The 23929-nt window shown below is 47.7% G+C and overlaps 1 protein-coding gene across 1 annotated transcript in view; it reads right to left on the bottom strand.

Annotated features, from left to right (window-relative positions):
• Nucleotides 1–596: 596 nt before the first annotated feature.
• Nucleotides 597–23929, bottom strand: part of ENTPD8 (ectonucleoside triphosphate diphosphohydrolase 8) — a 37359-nt gene continuing 14026 nt past the window's right edge. Inside the window, exons 4-10 of the mRNA XM_044306041.1 lie at nucleotides 18307–18457; nucleotides 16526–16685; nucleotides 16212–16442; nucleotides 7645–7896; nucleotides 7444–7554; nucleotides 3622–3759; nucleotides 597–1149 (exon numbers count right to left, since the gene is read on the bottom strand). Of these exons, the coding sequence (XP_044161976.1) occupies nucleotides 934–1149; nucleotides 3622–3759; nucleotides 7444–7554; nucleotides 7645–7896; nucleotides 16212–16442; nucleotides 16526–16685; nucleotides 18307–18457 (1259 nt within the window). The 3' untranslated portion in view covers nucleotides 597–933. The remainder of the gene's footprint in view (nucleotides 1150–3621; nucleotides 3760–7443; nucleotides 7555–7644; nucleotides 7897–16211; nucleotides 16443–16525; nucleotides 16686–18306; nucleotides 18458–23929) is intronic.

The following is a 23929-nucleotide window of genomic DNA, read 5'->3' as shown; positions in this document are numbered from 1 at the left end:
TGCAATTGGGATGACATTGATCTGCCACTAGGGGGTGATATTTACCACCATTCCTTACATCCACAGGTAAAGAACAGACCGTTTTCTGGAAAATTTGGTTCGACCTTATTTTTTCAGCTTCACTGCGGGTATTCTGGAATGGCACATGTTTCATGCGATTCAATGGCAGGCAGCATTAAACGACTGTCTAATACAGGGGTCAGCAACCTCCGGCAATCCAGCTGCTGTGAAACTACAACTCCCAGCATGCTTCATTCATTTCTATGGGAGTTCCAAGAACAGCCAAGCAAGTATGCATGCTGGAAGCGTAGTTTCACCCCAGCTGGAGTGCCGAACGTTGCTGATCCCTGGTCTAAAAAAATTAGCAAAAATGAAAGAATAAAATAAAGCAGTTGGTGGCGCTGTTGTATAGAAGTTAATGGAGAAAAGACCTGTTCACAGTGTGGTGACAAGTGGAACTGCAAGTCAAGAAGGTAACGTAATTTCGTTTTCTTGTACACGTCCCAATAAATGACAGAAGATGCAATTACAAAACCGTGCTCCGATGTGTTCTCACTGGAATACGATTGCACGATATAAACGATTACATTCCCATCTCATACATCACCGTCCTGTTTTATTGCAGAAAACCTGTCATACAATATCTCCCTGTCATGTTAAGTGCATTACATGTTATAGCCAAGTGCATGCTGCTATTTACAGTTCAGCCAAGCATTCTGGAGGCTACAGTACAGATGTTACCACTGCAGTTCAGATAAAAGCATCCATCCATATATGCCTGTACACACAGTATATTGAACCGGACGACCATTTCCCATATATAAAAACGGAGCGAACGTGAAAAGTTTATCCCAGTGTCCGTAGGAGGCCATATAAATTATGTATTGAATGTACAGTCTCTGGGGTCATGGCCGCAGTTCATCATCCGTGGTCTCATGTCCACCCTGCCTGATCTGCGCAAGCGTTCCGGCAGAAGCAATGCAGCGGAGCAGCCACCAGGCCCGCCATCACGCTCAGCGCGATGAAGAATATTGCAGCCGCCCACACGTTGTAGTCATGGGCCTTCCATAGAGAAGGTTCCTCGGAGGGAATCATATTGGTCACATTTAGCATGTATCCCAAAGTCCACCCGACGTCAGCATTGCCGGCCTGAAAGGAGGAAAGAGCTGTTACCCAGTGCAGGACGCAGCACAGAACATATACAGTACCTGCAGGTTATCGTACACGTGTGACCTCACCTGCAGGATATAATACAGGTGTGACCTCACCTGCAGGATATAATACATGTGTGACCTCACCTGCAGGATATAATACACGTGTGACCTCACCTGCAGGTTATCGTACACGTGTGACCTCACCTGCAGGATATAATACAGGTGTGACCTCACCTGCAGGATATAATACATGTGTGACCTCACCCGCAGGTTATAATACAGGTGTGACCTCACCTGCAGGATATAATACATGTGTGACCTCACCTGCAGGATATAATACAGGTGTGACCTCACCTGCAGGATATAATACAGGTGTGACCTCACCTGCAGGATATAATACATGTGTGACCTCACCTGCAGGTTATCATACATGCGTGATGTCACCCGCAGGCTATAATACAGGTGTGACCTCACCCGCAGGTTATAATACAGGTGTGACCTCACCTGCAGGATATAATACAGGTGTGACCTCACCTGCAGGATATAATACATGTGTGACCTCACCTACAGGATATAATACAGGTGTGACCTCACCTGCAGGATATAATACATGTGTGACCTCACCTGCAGGTTATCATACATGCGTGATGTCACCCGCAGGCTATAATACAGGTGTGACCTCACCCGCAGGTTATAATACAGGTGTGACCTCACCTGCAGGATATAATACAGGTGTGACCTCACCTGCAGGATATGATACATGTGTGACCTCACCTGCAGGATATCATACATGTGTGACCTCACCTGCAGGATATCATACATGTGTGACCTCACCTGCAGGATATCATACATGTGTGACCTCACCTGCAGGTTATCAAACATGTGTGACCTCACCTGCAGGATATCATACATGTGTGACCTCACCTGCAGGTTATAATACATGTGTGACCTCACCTGCAGGATATAATACATGTGTGACCTCACCTGCAGGATATGATACACGTGTGACCTCACCTGCAGCTTATAATACATGTGTGACCTCACCTGCAGGATATCATACATGTGTGACCTCACCTGCAGGATATAATACATGTGTGACCTCACCTGCAGGATATCATACATGTGTGACCTCACCTGCAGGATATAATACATGTGTGACCTCACCTGCAGGTTATCATACATGTGTGACCTCACCTGCAGGTTATAATACATGTGTGACCTCACCTGCAGGATATAATACATGTGTGACCTCACCTGCAGGATATAATACATGTGTGACCTCACCTGCAGGTTATAATACATGTGTGACCTCACCTGCAGGATATAATACATGTGTGACCTCACCTGCAGGTTATAATACATGTGTGACCTCACCTGCAGGATATAATACATGTGTGACCTCACCTGCAGGATATAATACACGTGTGACCTCACCTGCAGGTTATAATACATGTGTGACCTCACCTGCAGGATATAATACATGTGTGACCTCACCTGCAGGATATAATACACGTGTGACCTCACCTGCAGGATATAATACACGTGTGACCTCACCTGCAGGTTATAATACATGTGTGACCTCACCTGCAGGATATAATACATGTGTGATGTCACCCGCAGGCTATAATACAGGTGTGACCTCACCTGCAGGATATAATACATGTGTGACCTCACCTGCAGGATATAATACAGGTGTGACCTCACCTGCAGGATATAATACATGTGTGACCTCACCTACAAATTATCATACATGTGTGACCTCACCTGCACGATATAATACATGTGTGACCTCACCTGCAGGATATAATACATGTGTGACCTCACCTGCAGGTTATAATACACGTGTGACCTCACCTGCAGGATATCATACATGTGTGACCTCACCTGCAGGATATAATACATGTGTGACCTCACCTGCAGGTTATAATACACGTGTGACCTCACCTGCAGGATATCATACATGTGTGACCTCACCTGCAGGATATAATACATGTGTGACCTCACCTGCAGGATATCATACATGTGTGACCTCACCTGCAGGTTATAATACATGTGTGACCTCACCTGCAGGTTATAATTAGAGATGAGTGAATTTCCTATTTTGACATTCGTTCACACTTCGTTTACTGGTAAAAGGTGAATTGCGTTATGGATTCCGTTACCACGGACCATAGCACAATTCCATGACGGAATGCCTTTAGAGGAGAGGACTCCCCCTGCACAATGGAAACGGGATGGATCCGTTTTGCAGCCCATAGACTTCTATTATAACGGAATGCATCTAAAGGCATTCGTCATAGAATTGCGTTATGGTCCGTGGTAACGGAATCCATAACGCAATTACCCTTTTACCAGTAAACGAAGTGTGAACGAATGTCAAAATATGAAATTAGCTAATCTCTAGTTATAATAACGGTTCACAGATACCTTATCACCAGCCAGATAGGACTATCTTCTCAGCACACACCTGCTTAGCAAAATGTATGTTGCTCCAGGTTTCACTGTTGAACTTGTACCCTTCCAGGAGCAGCGTGAGGATATACATGGCCGAGCTGCAGTAGTCCACCAGACGCTGCTTCTTCTCTGCAGGGAAACTGGCGTTGAGCTAAAACAGGAGGACACCATGTTAGTATGGAAGCTGCTGTGTAATAATGCGTGATACTGCCTGCTGAGCCGTGTATCTAATCCTATCCTGTGTGATACTGCCTGCTGAGCTGTGTATCTAATCCTATCATGTGCGATACTGTCTGCTGAGCTGTGTATCTAATCCTATCCTGTGCGATACTGTCTGCTGAGCCGTGTATCTAATCCTGTGTGATACTGCCTGCTGAGCCGTGTATCTAATCCTATCCTGTGCGATACAGTCTGCTGAGCTGTGTATCTAATCCTATCCTGTGTGATACTGTCTGCTGAGCCGTGTATCTAATCCTATCCTGTGTGATACTCTCTGCTGAGCTGTGTATCTAATCCTATCCTGTGTGATACTGTCTGCTGAGCTGTGTATCTAATCCTATCCTGTGATACTTTCTGCTGAGCTGTGTATCTAATCCTATCCTGTGTGATACTGTCTGCTGAGCCGTGTATCTAATCCTATCCTGTGTGATACTCTCTGCTGAGCTGTGTATCTAATCCTATCCTGTGTGATCCTGTCTGCTGAGCTGTGTATCTAATCCTATCCTGTGTGATCCTGTCTGCTGAGCCGTGTATCTAATCCTATCCTGTGTGATACTGTCTGCTGAGCCGTGTATCTAATCCTATCCTGTGTGATACTGTCTGCTGAGCCGTGTATCTAATCCTATCCTGTGTGATACTGTCTGCTGAGCTGTGTATCTAATCCTCTCCTGTGTGATACTGTCTGCTGAGCTGTGTATCTAATCCTATCCTGTGTGATACTGTCTGCTGAGCTGTGTATCTAATCCTATCCTGTGTGATACTGTCTGCTGAGCTGTGTATCTAATCCTATACTGTGTGATACTTTCTGCTGAGCTGTGTATCTAATCCTATCCTGTGTGATACTGTCTGCTGAGCTGTGTATCTAATCCTCTCCTGTGTGATACAGACTGCTGAGCTGTGTATCTAATCCTATCCTGTGTGATACTTTCTGCTGAGCTGTGTATCTAATCCTACCCTGTGTGATACTGTCTGCTGAGCTGTGTATCTAATCCTATCCTGTGTGATACTGTCTGCTGAGCTGTGTATCTAATCCTATCCTGTGTGATACTGTCTGCTGAGCCGTGTATCTAATCCTATCCTGTGTGATACTCTCTGCTGAGCTGTGTATCTAATCCTATCCTGTGTGATACTGTCTGCTGAGCTGTGTATCTAATCCTATCCTGTGTGATACTGTCTGCTGAGCTGTGTATCTAATCCTATCCTGTGTGATACTTTCTGCTGAGCTGTGTATCTAATCCTATCCTGTGTGATACTGTCTACTGAGCTGTGTATCTAATCCTATACTGTGTGATACTTGCTCTGCTGAGCTGTGTATCTAATCCTATCCTGTGTGATACTTTCTGCTGAGCTGTGTATCTAATCCTATCCTGTGTGATACTGCCTGCTGAGCTGTGTATCTAATCCTCTCCTGTGTGATACTGTCTGCTGAGCTGTGTATCTAATCCTATCCTGTGTGATACTGACTGCTGAGCTGTGTATCTAATCCTCTCCTGTGTGATACCGCTCTGCTGAGCTGTGTATCTAATCCTATCCTGTGTGATACTGTCTGCTGAGCTGTGTATCTAATCCTATACTGTGTGATACTGTCTGCTGAGCTGTGTATCTAATCCTATCCTGTGTGATACTTTCTGCTGAGCTGTGTATCTAATCCTATCCTGTGTGATACTGTCTGCTGAGCTGTGTATCTAATCCTATCCTGTGTGATACTTTCTGCTGAGCTGTGTATCTAATCCTATCCTGTGTGATACTGTCTACTGAGCTGTGTATCTAATCCTATACTGTGTGATACTTTCTGCTGAGCTGTGTATCTAATCCTATCCTGTGTGATACTGTCTGCTGAGCTGTGTATCTAATCCTATCCTGTGTGATACCGCCTGCTGAGCTGTGTATCTAATCCTATCCTGTGTGATACTGTCTACTGAGCTGTGTATCTAATCCTATACTGTGTGATACTTTCTGCTGAGCTGTGTATCTAATCCTATCCTGTGTGATACTTCTGCCTGAGCTGTGTATCTAATCCTATCCTGTGTGATACTGTCTGCTGAGCTGTGTATCTAATCCTCTCCTGTGTGATACTGTCTGCTGAGCTGTGTATCTAATCCTATCCTGTGTGATACTGTCTGCTGAGCTGTGTATCTAATCCTATCCTGTGTGATACTGTCTGCTGAGCTGTGTATCTAATCCTATCCTGTGTGATACTGACTGCTGAGCTGTGTATCTAATCCTCTCCTGTGTGATACCGCCTGCTGAGCTGTGTATCTAATCCTATCCTGTGTGATACTGTCTGCTGAGCTGTGTATCTAATCCTATACTGTGTGATACTGTCTGCTGAGCTGTGTATCTAATCCTATCCTGTGTGATACTGTCTGCTGAGCCGTGTATCTAATCCTATCCTGTGTGATACTGTCTGCTGAGCTGTGTATCTAATCCTATCCTGTGTGATACTGCCTGCTGAGCTGTGTATCTAATCCTCTCCTGTGTGATACTGTCTGCTGAGCTGTGTATCTAATCCTATACTGTGTGATACTGTCTGCTGAGCTGTGTATCTAAGGCTGCTTTTACACTAGCGTTAATATTTTCCGGTATTGAGATCCGTCATAGGGTCTCAATACCGGAAAAAAATGCTTCCGTCTTGTCCCGATTCATTGTCAATGGGGCCAAAACGTAACCGAACAGAACGGAGCGCTCCAGAATGCATTCCGTTCCGTTCTCATACCGGAGAGCAGCATGCTGCAATGTTAAAGATAATACAACCGGATCCGTTTATAACGGAGGCAGATGGTTGTATTATCAGTAACGGAAGCGTTTTTGCTGAACCCTGCCGGATCCGGCAAAAACGCTAGTGTAACAGAAGCCTTAGCCTATCATGTCTAATACTGTCTGCTGTATCCAAGCTTATCATCTACAGAACCAATGTATCTACAGCCCATCTCTTGTGATGCTGTCTAAAGAACCAGTGTATCTGAGCCTTTCATGTGTGATACTGTCAGCTGACCTACTGTATCTAAACTTATCATATAATGCTGTACATTAAGCCATTATATCTAAGCCTTTCTTGTGTGATACTCTACAGAACTGATGTATCTAAGCCCATCATGTATGATCCTGACTAAAAAGCGAGTGTATCTAAGCCCATCATACGGTCTAAATAACCAGTGTATCCAAGCCTATTATGTGTGATCCTGTCTACATAAATGGTGCATCTAAGCCCATGATGGGAGATCCTATCAAAAGAGCTGGTGTATCTAATCCCATTGTGTGTGATAGTCTACAGTGCAGGTGTATCTAAGCCTACCATTTTTGATACTGTCTGCTGAGCCTATGATAATGTCTGCTATGTTGGTGTATCTAAGCCTTCATGTGTGACACGGTCTATAGCAGCGATCAGCAACCTCTGATACTCCAGCTGTTGTGAAGCTACAACTCCCAGCATGCTCCATTCACTTCTATGGAAGCTCTGAGAACAACCAAGCAAGTGTGCATGCTGGGAGTCGTAGTTTCACCACTGCTGGAGGTTGCTGATCCCTGGTCTATAGAGATGGTGTATCTAATCCCATCATGTGTGATACTGTCCGCTGAGATGCCTGATCCTGTATCATAACCCAGTTTTCCGTACCTCTGTCCACTCCCGGGAGCAGTACTGCCAGACAGTGCTGTTGGCCACGCTCAGGGACTCTCCACGTGTCAGATTGAGGAAGTTGAAGGTGTAGTAAAAGGCAGAGAAGGCCTGCAACGAGAGGAGCGGACATAGCGGTATTATCAGCACTGCCATCGGGGATCATTGGGTTTTTACCAGGAGGTTGCGGGTCGTACTCACATAGAACTGCCCGTACACCGGGGGCTGGTAGACTCCATTAAAGGAACAGGATAAATCTGTGCAGGGTGAAAAGATCTTTCTGACCAGGAGCTGACACTCGTAAGCGTCGCCGATTCCCTGCACGGTGACAGTGGCCTCCATATTGCCCGGGGAAGTTTGGACACAGGGACTATTGTAGACTGAAGACAGAGAGACATTGGCGGAGTAACCTTTAGGATAACAAGGGTGCTGGACGTTACCTGAGCCATTTTTCTAAAGAGAACACAGAAGGGGTTTAGCCTTGTATCATCATCATGAGGATAATTGAAGAACATAACAAAATTAAGGGGTGTGTACGCCTTTAATGCCAGTGGTGCCACCGATTTTACCAACTTTAACAATGAGAAGTATGGGTGACTATTTGTCCTTTATTTCCTGTACATGCCCTCTTTCCAGAACCTAAGGGCCACTGTAATCTTCTACAGTGCAACAGCTGAAGGACCTGTGATTATGTCATGTGATCAGTGCAGGAGGGCCCTGAGTTCAGCAGTGGAGAGGAGAAGTGTTAAGGACCTGTGATGATGTCACCATCATGTGATCAGTGCAGGAGGGCCCTGAGTTCAGCAGTGGAGAGGAGAAGTGTTAAGGACCTGTGATGATGTCACCATCATGTGATCAGTGCAGAAGGGCCCTGAGTTCAGCAGTGGAGAGGAGAAGTGATAAGGACCTGTGATGATGTCACCATCATGTGATCAGTGCAGGATTGGCCAGTGCTCAGCAGTGGAGAGGAGAAGTGGTAAGGAACTATAATTAGTTTTCCCTTAGTCCTAACAGTGGCACAGATGGGGTATTCTGCACCTGTGGACTGGTTAGGATAGGTGGAAGTTTTAATGAAATTAAACAAACACATACACACACCCTCCCTCCCCCAATAAAGAGGGGGTGTGACCCCCAGGCCCTTGTGTAGTTACAAGTAGAAAAAACAACAACTTTAAAGTATAACTAATGGGGGGATATTTGTGTGCCACTGTTAGGACTTAGGGCTCTTTCACACTTGCGTTGTCCGGATCCGGCGTGTACTCCATTTGCCGGAATTACATGCTGGATCCGGAAAAACGCAAGTGAACTGAAAGCATTTGAAGACGGATCAGTCTTCAAAATGCGTTCAGTATTACTATGGCAGTTAGGACGCTATTAAAGTCCTGGTTGCCATAGTAGTAGTGGGGAGCGGGGGAGCAGTATACTTACCGTCCGTGCGGCTCCTGGGGCGCTCCAGAATGACGTCAGAGCGCCCCATGCGCATGGATGACGTGTCCATGCGATCACATCATCCATGCGCGTGGGGCGCCCTTAGGTCACTCTGAAGCGCCCCGGGAGCCGCACGGACGGCAAGTATGCTGCTCCCCCGCTCCCCGCTACACTTTACCATGGCTGCCAGGACTTTAGCGTCCCGGCAGCCATGGTAACCATTCAGAAAAAGCTAAACGTCGGACCCGGTAATGCGCCGAAACGACATTTAGCTTAAGGACGGATCCAGATTAATGCCTTTCAATGAGCATTAATTCCGGATCCGGCCTTGCGGCAAGTGTTCAGGATTTTTAACCGGAGCAAAAAGCGCAGCATGCTGCGGTATTTTCTCTGGCCAAAAAACGTTTCGGTCCTGAACTGAAGACATCCTGATGCATCCTGAACGGATTTCTCTCCATTCAGAATGCATGGGGATAATCCTGATCAGGATTCTTCCGGCATAGAGCCCCAACGACGGAACTCTATGCCGGAAGAAAAGAACGCAAGTGTGAAAGAGCCCTAAGGGAAAACAAATTATCGTTAGAAATTAACGATTCCCTTACGTCCTAACCAGTGGCACAGATGGGGATTTAGCAAGAAGAAACCCCCATGGGAGGGTCCTCATGCCTGGCGGAAGCTAATACTGTCCGGCCAAATGAAGAATAGCTATGAATTCTAGAATCCACTCTATAGTGTAAGATAAAGGTGAAGTGAGAACTCCAAGAAGCCGACTTACAGATCACATCCAATGGAATCGAGCTTCTCTCTGCAAATGAAGTGGCCACTGCCCGAGTGGAGTGGGCCCTTATAAACTCAGGAGGCTCCGAGTTCTGAGACATATAGGACTCCCGAATTGCCTCTTTAATCCATCGACTGATGGAGGGCTTAGAGGCTTTCCCCCTCTTGTGGGTACCGGAAAAGAGGATAAGGAGGTTTTTATCTCTCCTAAATACCTTGGAGCATTCCAGGTAAATCCTAAGACATCTCAAAATGTCGAGGGTATGAAGCCCTCTTTCCTCAGAGGAGGGGGGTGGAGCCTAAGTCGGCAGGGAAATCACCTGGGTAATGTTGTCAAAAGAAGGCACCTTTGGAATAAAGGTAGGCAGAAATCTAAGTAGTTCCTGGTCTTGGAGGAACCTAGTATAAGGTTCAAACGCGGAAAAAGCTTGGAGTTCCCCAACTCACTTTGCAGAGGTAATGGCCAACAAAAAGGTGATCTTCCAGGTAAGGAACTTAAATTCCACCTCCTCTAGGGGCTCAAAGGGGGGAGATGATAACCCCCTGAGCACGACCGATAAATCCTAAACAGGGAACGGTCTAATCACTGTAGGCTTTAATCTTGAAGCTCCCTTCAGGAACCTCTTAATAAGGGGCTCTTGAGAAATAGACCTTTTGAGACAGGCTAAAATTGCTGAAACCTGCACTTTGAGGGTAGAAGGGGACAGCCCCTTGTCCAGACCATCTTGCAAAAACTGAAGAATTGCCAGAATGGAAGCTTTAGTGGATGACTGCTGACGCATAGAACACCATGATGAAAAAATCCTCCAAATTCTTGAGTAGGACTTATTAGTAGCTTCCGATCTGGAGTGCTCTAAGGTTTTCAAGACAGACCCCGAAAGCCCTTCTATCTTTGAAAGGGACTGATCAACCTCCAGGCCATCAGGTTGAACATTTGAAGATTTGAGGAGATCTGAGTGTCCCCCGACACCAGTACTCTCTCTGGGGGAAGCCTCCAAAATTTACTCTGACCCATCTGGAAGAGTTGGGTAAATCAAGCTCTCTTTGGCCAGTATGGAATGATGGCGATGACTGACGCTTGGTCCTGCCTGATTTTCATCAGGACCCTTGGTATCAAGGAAATAGGAGGGAAGATGTAGGCCAGCCTGAACCTCCATGGGATTGACAGTGCATCTATTGCCACCAGGTTGTCCTCCCTGTAAAGGGAGAAATACCTCTCCACCTTGTTGTTGAACCTCGTTGCCATGAGATCGATCTCTGGCATGCCCCACCTGAGCGTTATCTCCTTGAAGACCTCTGGATGAAGTGACCATTCTCCGGTTGGAAGACCTCGGCTCAGGCGATCCGCGATCACATTGTGAACTCTGCAAATGTGAACGGCTGATAAGTGGGTGAGGTTCAGTTCTGCCCGATCCAATATCACCCCTATCTCTCTCAGGAGACTTTGTGACCTCGTGCCTCCCTGCTTGTTGATATACAGCACAGCGGTCATGCTGTCTGACTGTACCTTCACTGCTTTCCCTCGAATGAAGGGAGCAAAATGAAAAAGAGCTAGTCTGATCGCTCTGATCTCCAGGAGATTCAATGACAATGATTTCTCCTGTGGTGTCCAAGTTCCTTGGACTGTCTTGTCCAGAAAATGAGCTCCCCAGCCTATTAGGGATGCATCTGAAGTAAGTATGATTCAAGAGGGCTGGATCAAGGACTTTCCGTCCTCGAGGTGAGACCACCATCTTAGAGAGGATCGGGCATGGTAAGACAGGGAGTGCACGGAATTGAGTCCCCCCCGGACTGTGATTCCACTTGGCTAGTACCTCCGACTGAAGCGGACGCAAATGTCATAATGCCCAAGGAACCGCCTCTGCGGTTGATGACATTAGTCCCAACATCTTCATCAATGTTTCAATTGTTACCTCTCGTGGTACTGAGAGAGAACGGGCTGTTAGTTGAACGGATAGCCTTCTCTCGGGAGTGAGATGAATAGTCATCTTTACTGAATCCACCACGAACCCCAGGAACCTTACCGAGGTGGCTGGCAGAAGTTGGGACTTGTCCCAGTTGATTATCCATCCTAGCTGATGAAGGAAGGCGACAGCCTGTTGAATGTGTTGGGACAGGATCACTAGGGAAGGGGCTCTGAGGAGCCAATCGTCTAGATAAGGAACTATGCTCAGACCCTGAAGCCTTAGAGCGTCCACCACGGACACCACCACCTTGGTAAAAGTGTGTGAGGCTGAAGAAATCTCAAACGGGAGGGCCACAAACTGGAAATGTTTTAAGACCCCCCGATCTGTACCACGATCCTTAAGAATCTCCTGGACCCAGGGTGGATGGGAATATGGAGATAAGCATCCTTGAGGTCCAAGGTTGCCAGGAAATCAACCGGCACGAGAAGATTGGTCACTGACTGGATAGTTTCCATACGGAATTTCTTTCGTTTGATAAAACGATTGAAGTACCTCATATCCTCCGGTATTCTTGGGTACCAGAAACACTGGGGAATAGATACCTGCTCCCCTCTCTTGGGGGGGGGACCTCCTCTAGAGCCCCCTTCTGAAGATATTCTAGAACATAGCTCTCTAGAACTCTTTGCTTGCTGCAGGGAAGTAACCTTGTCTGGACGAACTTGTCCGCGGGCAGACTGCTCAAGTCCACAAGGTAACGTTGAGAAATGATGCGAAGGACCCATTGGTCCTGGATATGATCCTGCCAAAAATCTAGAAAATGTTGTAGGCGCCCGCCTACGGGAATGTGGGGAGCAGGGAGCATTGGACATCCAGTCAGACCGGCTAAATACCAAGAGCCTCGAAGAGGCCTGCAATCAGAGCGTCGAGGACTTCTTGGGGGGTCTAGATCCCCTAGAGGATTTTCCTCCTCTACAGGGACCCCAATCTCTCTGGGTTCTAGGTTGAGGTTTCGGCCTGGAACCATACCTCTTGCCCCGACCACGAAAGGACTGCTGGGGAAGGGATTTGCCCTTCTTGTCTGACAGCCCCTCCATTATCTGGTCTAGCTCTGCTCCAAAAAGTTTGCCAGGTTCATAAGCCATAGCACACAGGTTATGCTTAGAGGTAGTATCAGCCTTCCAAGGCTTCAACCAGAGTGGACACCTGCCCGCTGTTGAAAGCGCCATGGACTTGGATGCCAACTTCAATTGTTGTGGAGCAGCGTCACACAAGAAGTCGATGGCTAAACTGGCCGTCTTACAGGAGGCCAAGATGTCATCCCTGGAAACCCACTGGTCCAGGTCAGACTGTATCTGGGCGAACCTTGATCTAAGAAAATTTGCCACTTCTGATGACGCAATAGCGACTGAGGCAGAGGCAGAGGCAGACGCCGAAGAATAAACCCGCCTAAGGGCGCAATCCGCCTTACGATCCATCGGATCTTGGAGGCTTGATCCGTCGTCCGATGGGATTAAAGTCCTCCTTGACAGTTTTGAAATAGCCATGTCCACCTTTGGGACAGGCCCCACGATGATACCTGATCCTCCTTTAAGGGAAAAACCGCCTTGAATCTCTTGGTCAATACGGGACCCTTCTCCGTTTTTTTCCATTCAGTCTTCATTACTGAAAGTAGGGAACTATCCGCTTTAAAGGCCCTGGGCCCCTTAGAGGCAGAAGATGAGGCTTCCCCCGGATCAACGTCCTGGTCCCCCGACCGGATGGATCTTAGCAGCCGCTGGGCCTTTTCAGGAGGGAAAAAATAAGCAAACCCATCCTCGTCCTCAGAGGAGGAAGAGGCCGATCCCTCTCTTACATCCTGAGCCCACGACACTTCCATCGCCCGATGAGGAGAGGAAGGACGTCGGCGTTTGGAGACAAAGGCATGTTTCAATTCCTCTATAGAAGTGTTCATTTGACTAATGTTGGTTTCCATGTAGCCCTTCACCCAGTCGACGACGTCATGGACTGTCGGTTCCTGCTGGGGGAGTGCTTTGGCCCTATAGGGTGGGCATCTGGAAAAAGCGTAGCTGTCTTCCAGCACAATCTGGCAATCATGGCACTGCAGATGACGCCTCTTGCCAGAACTTTTTCTGGTGGGCTCCCGGTCACCGTCTCCGGTAGAAGACATGGCTGCAATACAAGAGAAGGGAATAAACCGTAAAATTCAGAGGAAAAAAGGACAATTAACAGCAAGCTCCAGGATCTTTACCCAGAAGATCCTAAGGTTTGAATTGCAAATCGCAACACACAAGAACTTGCAAGAAAGCAGAACTTGCAAGTAATCACACAAAGTCTCATGGTTAAACAGATACAATCTGCGCTCCAGGAGACTGAGCTTGGTGCAACATCAGCTTTAAATAGCCCTGTTTGGCGCAAAACAAACAAGCTCCGCCCCGGAAGGGGCGGGGTTAACTTTATAAAGAAAACTAAATAAATTTTCCCTCTACAGGACTCTTTAGGAGGAAATTGTAGGGCAACTTGCCCCAAAGCTAAAAAAAATGAAAAAATGCCCCGCATTAATCCATGAAAGACTGTTGAACACGGCCTGCTATCGGCAGGGCGGAGGAGGGAAGTGACGTCACATGACATCACTTCCCCAAGATGGTGGCGCCCAGCAAAACATGCGGGACGCCGCTACAGCCGCATGGGGAAGAGCCGACGCCGGAGCACAGCAACTGGTGAGTGCCCGACCTACGGCCCCAACATAGACAGGGTTCGAATCAAACGATTCGACCCGGCCAAGCTACAACAACCTCCTCCGCTGAAACGGAGGAGGGGACCACCCGGCCTAGCTGTCCAAAGGACAGAAAAAAACACAAGGGCCTGGGGATCACGCCCCCTCTTTATTGGGGGAGGGTGTGTGTATGTGTTTGTTTAATTTAATTAAAACTTCCACCTGTCCTAACCAGTCCACAGGGGCAGAATACCCCATCTGTGCCACTGGTTAGGACGTAAGGGAATCAGTGCAGTCCAGCTGTAAGTTAGCAGTGGAGAGGAGAAGTGGTAAGGACCTGTGATGATGTCACTGTCATGTGATCAGTGCAGGAGGGCCCTGAGTTCAGCAGTGGAGAGGAGAAGTGGTAAGGACCTGTGATGATGTCACCATCATGTGATCAGTGCAGGAGAGCCCTGAGTTCAGCAGTGGAGAGGAGAAGTGGTAAGGACCTGTGATGATGTCACCATCATGTGATCAGTGCAGGAGGGCCCTGAGTTCAGCAGTGGAGAGGAGAAGTGGTAAGGACCTGTGATGAGGTCACCATCATGTGATCAGTGCAGGAGGGCCCTGAGTTCAGCAGTGGAGAGGAGAAGTGGTAAGGACTGTGATGATGTCACTGTCATGTCATCAGTGCAGGATGGGCTGAAGGTCAGCAGTGGAGAGGAGAAGTGGTAAGGACTGTGATGATGTCACCATCATGTGATCATTGCAGTGAAGGCAGATTTCAGCACTGGAGACATGGTGAGCCCGAGAAAACTTGGGAGTTGTAGTCCTCTCCTCTACTAATAACTCTCTGAAATGTTCTCTGATATCACAAAATAACAGCCTGGACATGTCAGGAGTTGTAGTCCTTTACTCCTATACCTCCTGCCTGTAATGTCCTCTGACGCTGGTATATAGAATACGATTTCCATTCTGTGTGTTGTATCATCGCTAGGCTTGAGCGAATCGGGTTTGGATCACTGTATCTGAACCCCATTCTTTTAAAAACTTCGTCCTTCTGTAAAATGTATGGCCTCTGCTGAGGTCTTTCTGAAGTTCCAGCAAATATCTATGTCTCACTTTGTTTATTCACATAAATTACTATCTAATTTGCCGAACCCTAATCATCACCTACTGTCTCTGGGGTGGTGGTGGCTCTTTTGAGGGTTATGAAAGTAGTCACTCCAAGTATGGGTTAGGACAGGCCATCCACATTAGATTAGTAGGGGCCCGAGTCTTGGCACCCCCCTACGATCAGCTGATTAAAGTGGTTGCGGTAATCGGGCGAGCGCTGCAGCCTTTTCCTTGTGTAGCAGGCACACCACCATGGCAGGGGAGGTCAAGCAGCTATAATAGTTCTGCTTTTATCTACGGCTTGCAACACAACAAGGATTTCTGGATCAATGTGCACCAGTTATAAAAGCAGCACATGCCATGAAATGTTGTGCCGCATGGCCTGGCACGGATTCAGCATTTTACTGCATGTGAGAATTTTATTCAGTCCTATTCACACCTTGCATTTGAAGACGAGAACTTGCAGCGCGGTCTCCCAACATACCTGAAGGGTGCGACTCTGTGGCGAGGGGTCTGACGTTCAGTACCTCCGTCAACCAGCTGTGGTCTCTTCATTGTCTACCAGGCACAGCGCCAAACATTTTGTAGTGGTTGTGTGTGGTACGGCAACTCTGAGATATGTGTAGTACCTCTTACAGCCACTAAATAATGTATGGCGCTGTTCCTCAGCACCGAAGCCCCCTCAAAGACCTGACCAGCAGTGGTGCTAAGGGTCAGACCCTCACGACCTGATATCAATGGCCTATCCTAACCACGAAAGCCAGAATCTTATTGTACCTATGCCATAGGTGGACGGTGGGCGCAAAAAAAAATGGAAGTGAGTGGAACTCGTCTGAAAAGGTTACCTCCAGGAGTTGCACCAGCATACTCTTCAGCGCCTGGTCCTGGCCGTAGCAGAGGTAGCTATGGGTGTAGATGGTGTAGTCATAGCCGTAGAGTCTGAAGGTCATCTCTGTGCTTTTGTTTTCAATGGCCCCCGCAGGTTGGAAAGTCATTTGGGTGGAGGCGCCTCCTAGGTCCATGGCACCGAACATCTGAGCTTGTTTGGGATGCATCCAGCTTTGTATATAGGAATACTAGTTCGAAGAGGAATAGACAACCGGGTCAGCAGATAGGATCTTCATGACTCCATGGGAAGGGGGTAGATTTGACTACCTACCTGTACGAAGGTTCCCAGGAGGTAGTTGACCGTGACCCACCCTAACGAGCCTTCCTCCTCGCCGTCCAATATTCGAGCTCCTTGGAAGTTCACCGGATACTGACGAAGAGTTTTGGAGACTTCGTCAAAGATTTGCTGGGTTTTGTTCTCGTTCTGCAACCTGTGAACAAAGAGGGCAAGAGTTTGGCCATGCGACAGTAGGCAAAGGTAGAAACCAATATGGCCGCCATCATGGCTCTTAAAGGGACACCACCTAATCAATAAATGAATGATTTTAAGTGATTCGCTAGAGAGAAAATTGATTTCTGAGACATCTGTTTTGCTTACAAGGTGGAAAAAGACTTGTCTGGGGTCAAATAGAGTCACTGTAATCATACCCCTACCAAGGCCACCACGACAAGCACGGGATGGATTGTAACACTGAGAAGATACATATTGATTATCCCATTAGTGACATGTAGATAAACTGCAACAATGTCACAAATTCACCATTAATAGCTATTCCTTCGTGTAATTGCAGGATTGGCACTTTTATCTGCGCTTCATTTTATCGTGTCCTCTCTTTTTACACCTTGTCCTTTTTATGGCCAACATTATTTGCAGCTTCATTTACAGGAGGAAGGACTCCATTGACTTAATTGCAATTTACCATTCTGGCTTCCTGAAGTCACCACTAGGGGGAGCTTAGAAGCCAATTGCAGACAGTTTTAGGAATTTATCTCCTTTTTGATCATAAGAACAGGGGTCCTGTGTCCTCCGCTCGAGTGGAGCGATAGTCGAGCATGCACAGTGCCGCCATTTTCAAATTCTATGGGTTAGGGTTATCTCCAGCACCCCCATAGAGATGAATAGAACTGTAGTGTGCATGCTCAATTGCCACTCCATTCATAAGGAGGGGGGGGGGGGGGCGAGGGACTGGCCCCCTTTTCTTGTGACTGGTGAAGGGTGGGGGGGGGGGGGGTCCTACATTAAAACTCCAGATAGGGAATACCCCCTTTAATGCATAGAGCTGTATCATAACACAGCATACAGTAACGCTCCCTCTAGTGGTGGCGAAGGGAGATGCAGGCAGCCAGATTTTTTTATTTTGAATCTGTATAAGGAAAATGAAACTTTGACCCCTTTAAAGAGTTAGGATAAAATAATAAATTAGCAGGGGGCTGCAAAATGAGCCCTCCGCCCTTGGTCAGATGAACTAAAGGGAAGCATTCGGCGGACCCCAGGATTAGGTCACAGGCAATGGTTATGCCCCCTTTTTTAAATGTCGCCCTTGGAAGCTGCCTATTCCTCCCACCGGCCCTGGATGGCCAAGGATGCACATTAGAGATTTTGCACCCCCTCCCCACATAGCAATTGCTGTATTATACTCCCTTAAAGGGGGACCCCGACAACTTGAACATTTTTAGTCCTGTCCTTCTACTTTGGGTTACTTCTAAGTCGTGTCCGGGAGGTGTGCACCGAAGAACGCAGAAGCACCCGGTGTTCTAGAAAGCGGGATTCTGCACACAGGCAGGGGCGCACCTAGCCTTTCTGCTGCCTCAACTGGCCTCAATGGTGGTGCACCCCTGCACACAGGGGCCCGCTTCCTGGACGGGGCCCGTGAAGTATTGTGTGTTTGCACAATTACTCAGTATTTTATTAGGATGTTTGTTTGGTAAATGGCGATGTCAGGGGTGAACGCAGATAAGGAGAGGATTGCATAAGCCGTTATAGAGGAATTCTGGGTAATTCTGTCATGTTATTACGCTATCACTTCTGATATATTATACGGTATATTTTACTTGAGTAGCCTCATGCCGGCTGTAGCCCCCAGTAACGTCCTGGTCTCTCTGTGCTGTTCGGAGGGGATGATCTTCAGCGCCTCGTCCATACAAGGTCTGAGGATCTCGCCGGCCTGGGCCGGATCATCAGCATAAGAAGACAGTCCTGAACCTGAGAATTCAATAATACAGATATGTAATACAACCCCTTTAAATCAGACTACCCCTTTAAATCAGAAAGCAGAACCCCAAGATCCCCGAGTTGAGGTGCCCCGTACACAGGTACATTGCTTGCTGGCGACTTATTTCCGTTTGCGCACAAAAGGATCGGACATGTTGCATCTGATGAGGCCAATGGACGCCACCTCTTTAGCGCCCACTTGACCAGTCTCTCTCACTGGTGGTTTACGAGATTTCTCTCTTTGCTCTCCACGCCCTGACTTGGTGAGCTTGGGACAATACGCAGAAGTCGATCTGAAAAATCTGAGCTGCAGTGCAAAGCATGGGGGACAGTCCAGCTGAGGAAGTGTATTTCGGACCCCATTAGACTGGCCTATAGCTTTTGGCCAGATGGGTACTCGCCCTCCCCCATGTTGATTTGGTGGGGAGAAAGCCATGGGATAGAGGAATTCCCTGCTCGTACAATACATGAGAGGTCTTGGCCGCTCTTTAGGTTTGGATTGCTCTGCCAATATTTGACTTTCTGAGACCTTTAAACATTATTGATTAATAGTCTGAACTTGGCCAGATCAGCAGGGACGACAGCAGAATCAACCCTTTCGCTGCCGCCCATTATGTCCACCTCTTCATTTAGAAAGGTGAATATTTATATAGGTAGCCCAGCCCTGACCGCTGCGTCTATACGTGCTTGGAGTGTGGGAGGAAACCGGGGAACCCGGAGGAAATCCATCAAACAACTCCATGCAGATGTTGCCCCTGCTGTATCTAAGCTTATGTGTGATACCGTCTGCTGTGTATCTAATTCTATCTTGTGTGATACTTTCTGCTGTGAATCTAATTCTATCCTGTGTGATACTGTCTGCTGAGGCAGTATCTAAGCTTATGTGTGATATGGCCTGCAGAGCTGGTGTATCTAAGCCTATCATGTGTGATACTGTACTGACGTATCAAAGCTTATGATTTGTGATACTGTCTTCTGAGCTGTGTATCTAATCCTATCCTGTGTAATACCGTCTGCTGAGCTGTGTATCTAATCCTATCCTGTGTGATACTGTCTGCTGAGCTGTGTATCTAATCCCATCCTGTGCGATACTGTCTGCTGAGCTGTGTATCTAATCCCATCCTGTGTGATACAGTCTGCTGAGCTGTGTATCTAATCCTGTCCTGTGTGATACAGTCTGCTGAGCTGTGTATCTAATCCTATCCTGTGTGATACTGTCTGCTGAGCTGTGTATCTAATCCTATCCTGTGTGATACTGTCTGCTGAGCCGTGTATCTAATCCTCTCCTGTGTGATACTGTCTGCTGAGCCGTGTATCTAATCCTCTCCTGTGTGATACTGTCTGCTGAGCTGTGTATCTAATCCTATCCTGTGTGATACTGTCTGCTGAGCTGTGTATCTAATCCTATCCTGTGTAATACCGTCTGCTGAGCTGTGTATCTAATCCTATCCTGTGTGATACTGTCTGCTGAGCTGTGTATCTAATCCTATCCTTCGTGATACTGTCTGCTGAGCTGTGTATCTAATCCCATCCTGTGCGATACTGTCTGCTGAGCTGTGTATCTAATCCCATCCTGTGTGATACAGTCTGCTGAGCTGTGTATCTAATCCCATTATGTGTGATGCTGTCTGCTGAGCTGTGTATCTAATCCCATTATGTGTGATGATGTCTGCTGAGCTGTGTATCTAATCCCATTATGTGTGATGCTGTCTGCTGAGCTGTGTATCTAATCCCATTATGTGTGATACTGTCTGCTAAGCCACTGTATGTAATCCTGTGATGTATAATACTGTCTTCAAAGACTGTGTATCTAAGTCTATAATGTGTGATACTGTCTCAGAGAATCACGTAGCTCCACACTTCTGTAGATAACAGAACGACAGGCATTTTGTTAAGGGCTCGCTCACACGAATGGGTGAAGCCCATGCCTGTGCTGTGGTCCGCAAAGCACGGGCACCGTCTGTGGGGCAGGCGCATGGTGATCGCAGACCCATTCACTTGAATGGGTCCGCGATCCTTCCATTCCGCAAAAAGATAGAGCAAGTTCTATCTTTTTGCGGTGCTGAAGCACGGAACGGAACCCCAGAAATGACTCTGTAGTGCTTCCGTTTCGTTCTTCCGTTCCGCATCTCCGGATTTGCGGACCCATTGAAATGAATGGGTCCGCATCCGTGATGCGGAATGGCCATGGAACCGTGCCTGTGTATTGCGGATCCGCAAATGCGGTCCGCAATATGGCAACGGGCAGCACACGTTCATGTGAACGAGCCCTAATGTGGAGAGAACAGAGGCTTCTTATACATAGAAACTAGTGAAGCCATAAATGGAGGTGCTGTCCGTAGTAACCAATCAAATTCAAGGTTTCATTCTTCCAGAGCAGCATAGGAAAAAAAAAAAAAGTGATGTGATTGGTTGCTGTGGGCAAGTCTTGATTGGTTGCTGTGCAAAGTGATTGGTTGCTGTCGGTAAGTCTTGATTGGTTGCTGTGCAAAGTGATTGGTTGCCATGCGATGTGATTGGTTGTTGTACGATGCGATTGGTTGCCGTGCGATGTGATTGGTTGCTGTGAGAAATATCTCCATTTTGTACAGTTTGTCTTATTCAAGTCTTTTTCTGAGGTAAAAATGTAAATGTACACAGACAAATCTCCGGCTGTGTGACTGGCCATGAAATGAAGGGCTGCTGACAACTATGCCCATGAAAAACCACTGCTGCCATATAATCTTAAAAGCACCGTCACAGTTGTGGTGAAAGGAGTTGTCAGCCATTTTGTATTGTAAACAGGTAAGCAGGTGAGGTAATTAGTCGGCTTGGTATTCGGTCACCCAGCACCCTATAACTGACTGGCTGGACCCGTACAGCACGGACCGCATGAAATTATCACACGATCGATTTTTTTTTTTTCCCCATGGCGCCGCTCCCTTTGCAGATTTTTCCTGCATCATCAACTTGTGTCGCCTTATTAAATGAGAATTTAGAATTCCCAATTTTTTGCCCAGCGTGCTCCAGGTGCAACACTTTGTGTCTATGAAAAACAAGACTCAGTATAAGGCCTCATGCACACGACAGTTTTTTTTCACGGTCCGCAAAAACGGGGTCCGTGGGTCCGTGATCCGTGACCGTTTTTTCGTCCGTGGGTCTTCCTTGATTTTTGGAGGATCCACGGACATGAAAAAAAAGTCGTTTTGGTGTCCGCCTGGCCGTGCGGAGCCAAACGGATCCGTCCTGAATTACAATGCAAGTCAATGGGGACGGATCCGTTTGATGTTGACACAATATGGTGCCATTTCAAACGGATCCGTCCCAATTGACTTTCAATGTAAAGTCTGGAGTTCTTTTATACCATGGGATTGGAGTTTTCTCCAATCCGATGGTATATTTTAACTTGAAGCGTCCCCATCACCATGGGAACGCCTCTATGTTAGAATATACTGTCGGATATGAGCTACTTCGTGAACCTCAGATCCGACAGTATATTCTAACACAGAGGCGTTCCCATGGTGATGGGGACGCTTCAGGTTAGAATACACTACAAACTTTGTACAAGACTGCCCCCTGCTGCCTGGCAGCACCCGATCTCTTACTGGGGGATATGATAGCACAATTAACCCCTTTAGGTGCGGCACCTAAAGGGGTTAATTGTACTATCATATTCCCCTGTAAGAGATCAGGGCTGCCAGGCAGCAGGGGGCAGCCCCCCCCCTCCCCAGTTTGAATATCGTTGGTGGCACAGTGTGCCCCCACCATCGCCCCCCCTCCCTCCCTCTATTGTATTAAATCGTTGGTGGCACAGTGTGCCAACCACCATCGGCCCCCCTCCCTCCCTCTATTGTATTAAGTCGTTGGTGGCACAGTGTGCCAACCACCATCGGCCCCCCTCCCTCCCTCTATTGTATTAAATCGTTGGTGGCACAGTGTGCCAACCACCATCGCCCCCCCCCCCTCCCTCTATAGCAGTAACATTGGTGGCAGTGTGCGGTCTCAACAGTAGAAGATTCATACTTTACCTGCTTGCTGCTGCGATGTCTGTGTCCGGCCGGGAGCTCCTCCTACTGGTAAGTGAAAGGTCTGTGCGGTGCATTGCTAAAGAACTGTCACTTACCAGTAGGAGGAGCTCCCGGCCGTTCACAGACATCGCAGCAGCAAGCAGGTAAGTATGAATCTTCTACTGTTGAGACCGCACACTGCCACCAATGTTACTGCTATAGAGGGGGGGGGCGATGGTGGTTGGCACACTGTGCCACCAACGATTTAATACAATAGAGGGAGGGAGGGGGGCCGATGGTGGTTGGCACACTGTGCCACCAACGATTTAATACAATAGAGGGAGGGAGGGGGGCCGATGGTGGTTGGCACACTGTGCCACCAACGATTTAATACAATAGAGGGAGGGAGGGGGGCCGATGGTGGTTGGCACACTGTGCCACCAACGATATTCAAACTGGGGAGGGGGGGGGGGGTCTGCCCCCTGCTGCCTGGCAGCCCTGATCTCTTACAGGGGAATATGATAGTACAATTAACCCCTTTAGGTGCCGCACCTGAAGGGGTTAATTGTGCTATCATATCCCCCTGTAAGAGATCGGGTGCTGCCAGGCAGCAGGGGGCAGTCTTGTACAAAGTTTGCAGTGTATTCTAACTAGAAGCGTCCCCATCACCATGGGAACGCTTCTGTGTTAGAATATACTGTCGGAAATGAGTTTTCACGAAGTGAAAACTTAGATCAGAAAAAGCTTTTATGCAGACGGATCTTCGGATCCGTCTGTATGAAAGCAACCTACGGCCACGGATCACGGACACGGATGCCAATCTTGTGTGCATCCGTGTTCTTTCACGGACCCATTGACTTGAATGGGTCCGTGAACCGTTGTCCGTCAAAAAAATAGGACAGGTCATATTTTTTTGACGGACAGGATACACGGATCACGGCCTCGGCTGCAAAACGGTGCATTTTCCGATTTTTCCACGGACCCATTGAAAGTCAATGGGTCCGCGAAAAAAAACGGAAAACGGCACAACGGCCACGGATGCACACAACGGTCGTGTGCATGAGGCCTCAATGGAATGCATGATGCGCGTGTGAACAGAGTCATGTATACAACCAACAGATCTGACACAGCCGTATACAGGGCCGGTACAGCCGTATACAGGGCCGGTACAGCCGTATACAGGGCCGGTACAGCCGTATACAGGGCCGGTACAGCCGTATACAGGGCCGGTACAGCCATATACAGGGCCGGTACAGCCGTATACAGAGCCAGCTGGTGCCATGTGGGGAAGAATATAGCTCTGAACATACATTCACTTGTAGGAGAGCCCTATTATAGCTTTTAACAAAACTGAGCCAAGATCTGGCGGCCTGCACGAGGCCTGTCTGAGGTAATAAACCTTCCTGATACAAGGTGGGCCACAGAAAACTAGGCCGTCTCCAATATCTCCAAATCAGACTGTCTAATAGTAAATCAG

This window comes from Bufo gargarizans, chromosome 9, assembly GCF_014858855.1.
Source record: "Bufo gargarizans isolate SCDJY-AF-19 chromosome 9, ASM1485885v1, whole genome shotgun sequence".
NCBI classification, from domain to species: Eukaryota; Metazoa; Chordata; class Amphibia; order Anura; family Bufonidae; genus Bufo; species Bufo gargarizans.
Note: the sequence above shows the minus strand (reverse complement) of the source record. Positions and strands in the feature narration are given on the sequence as shown.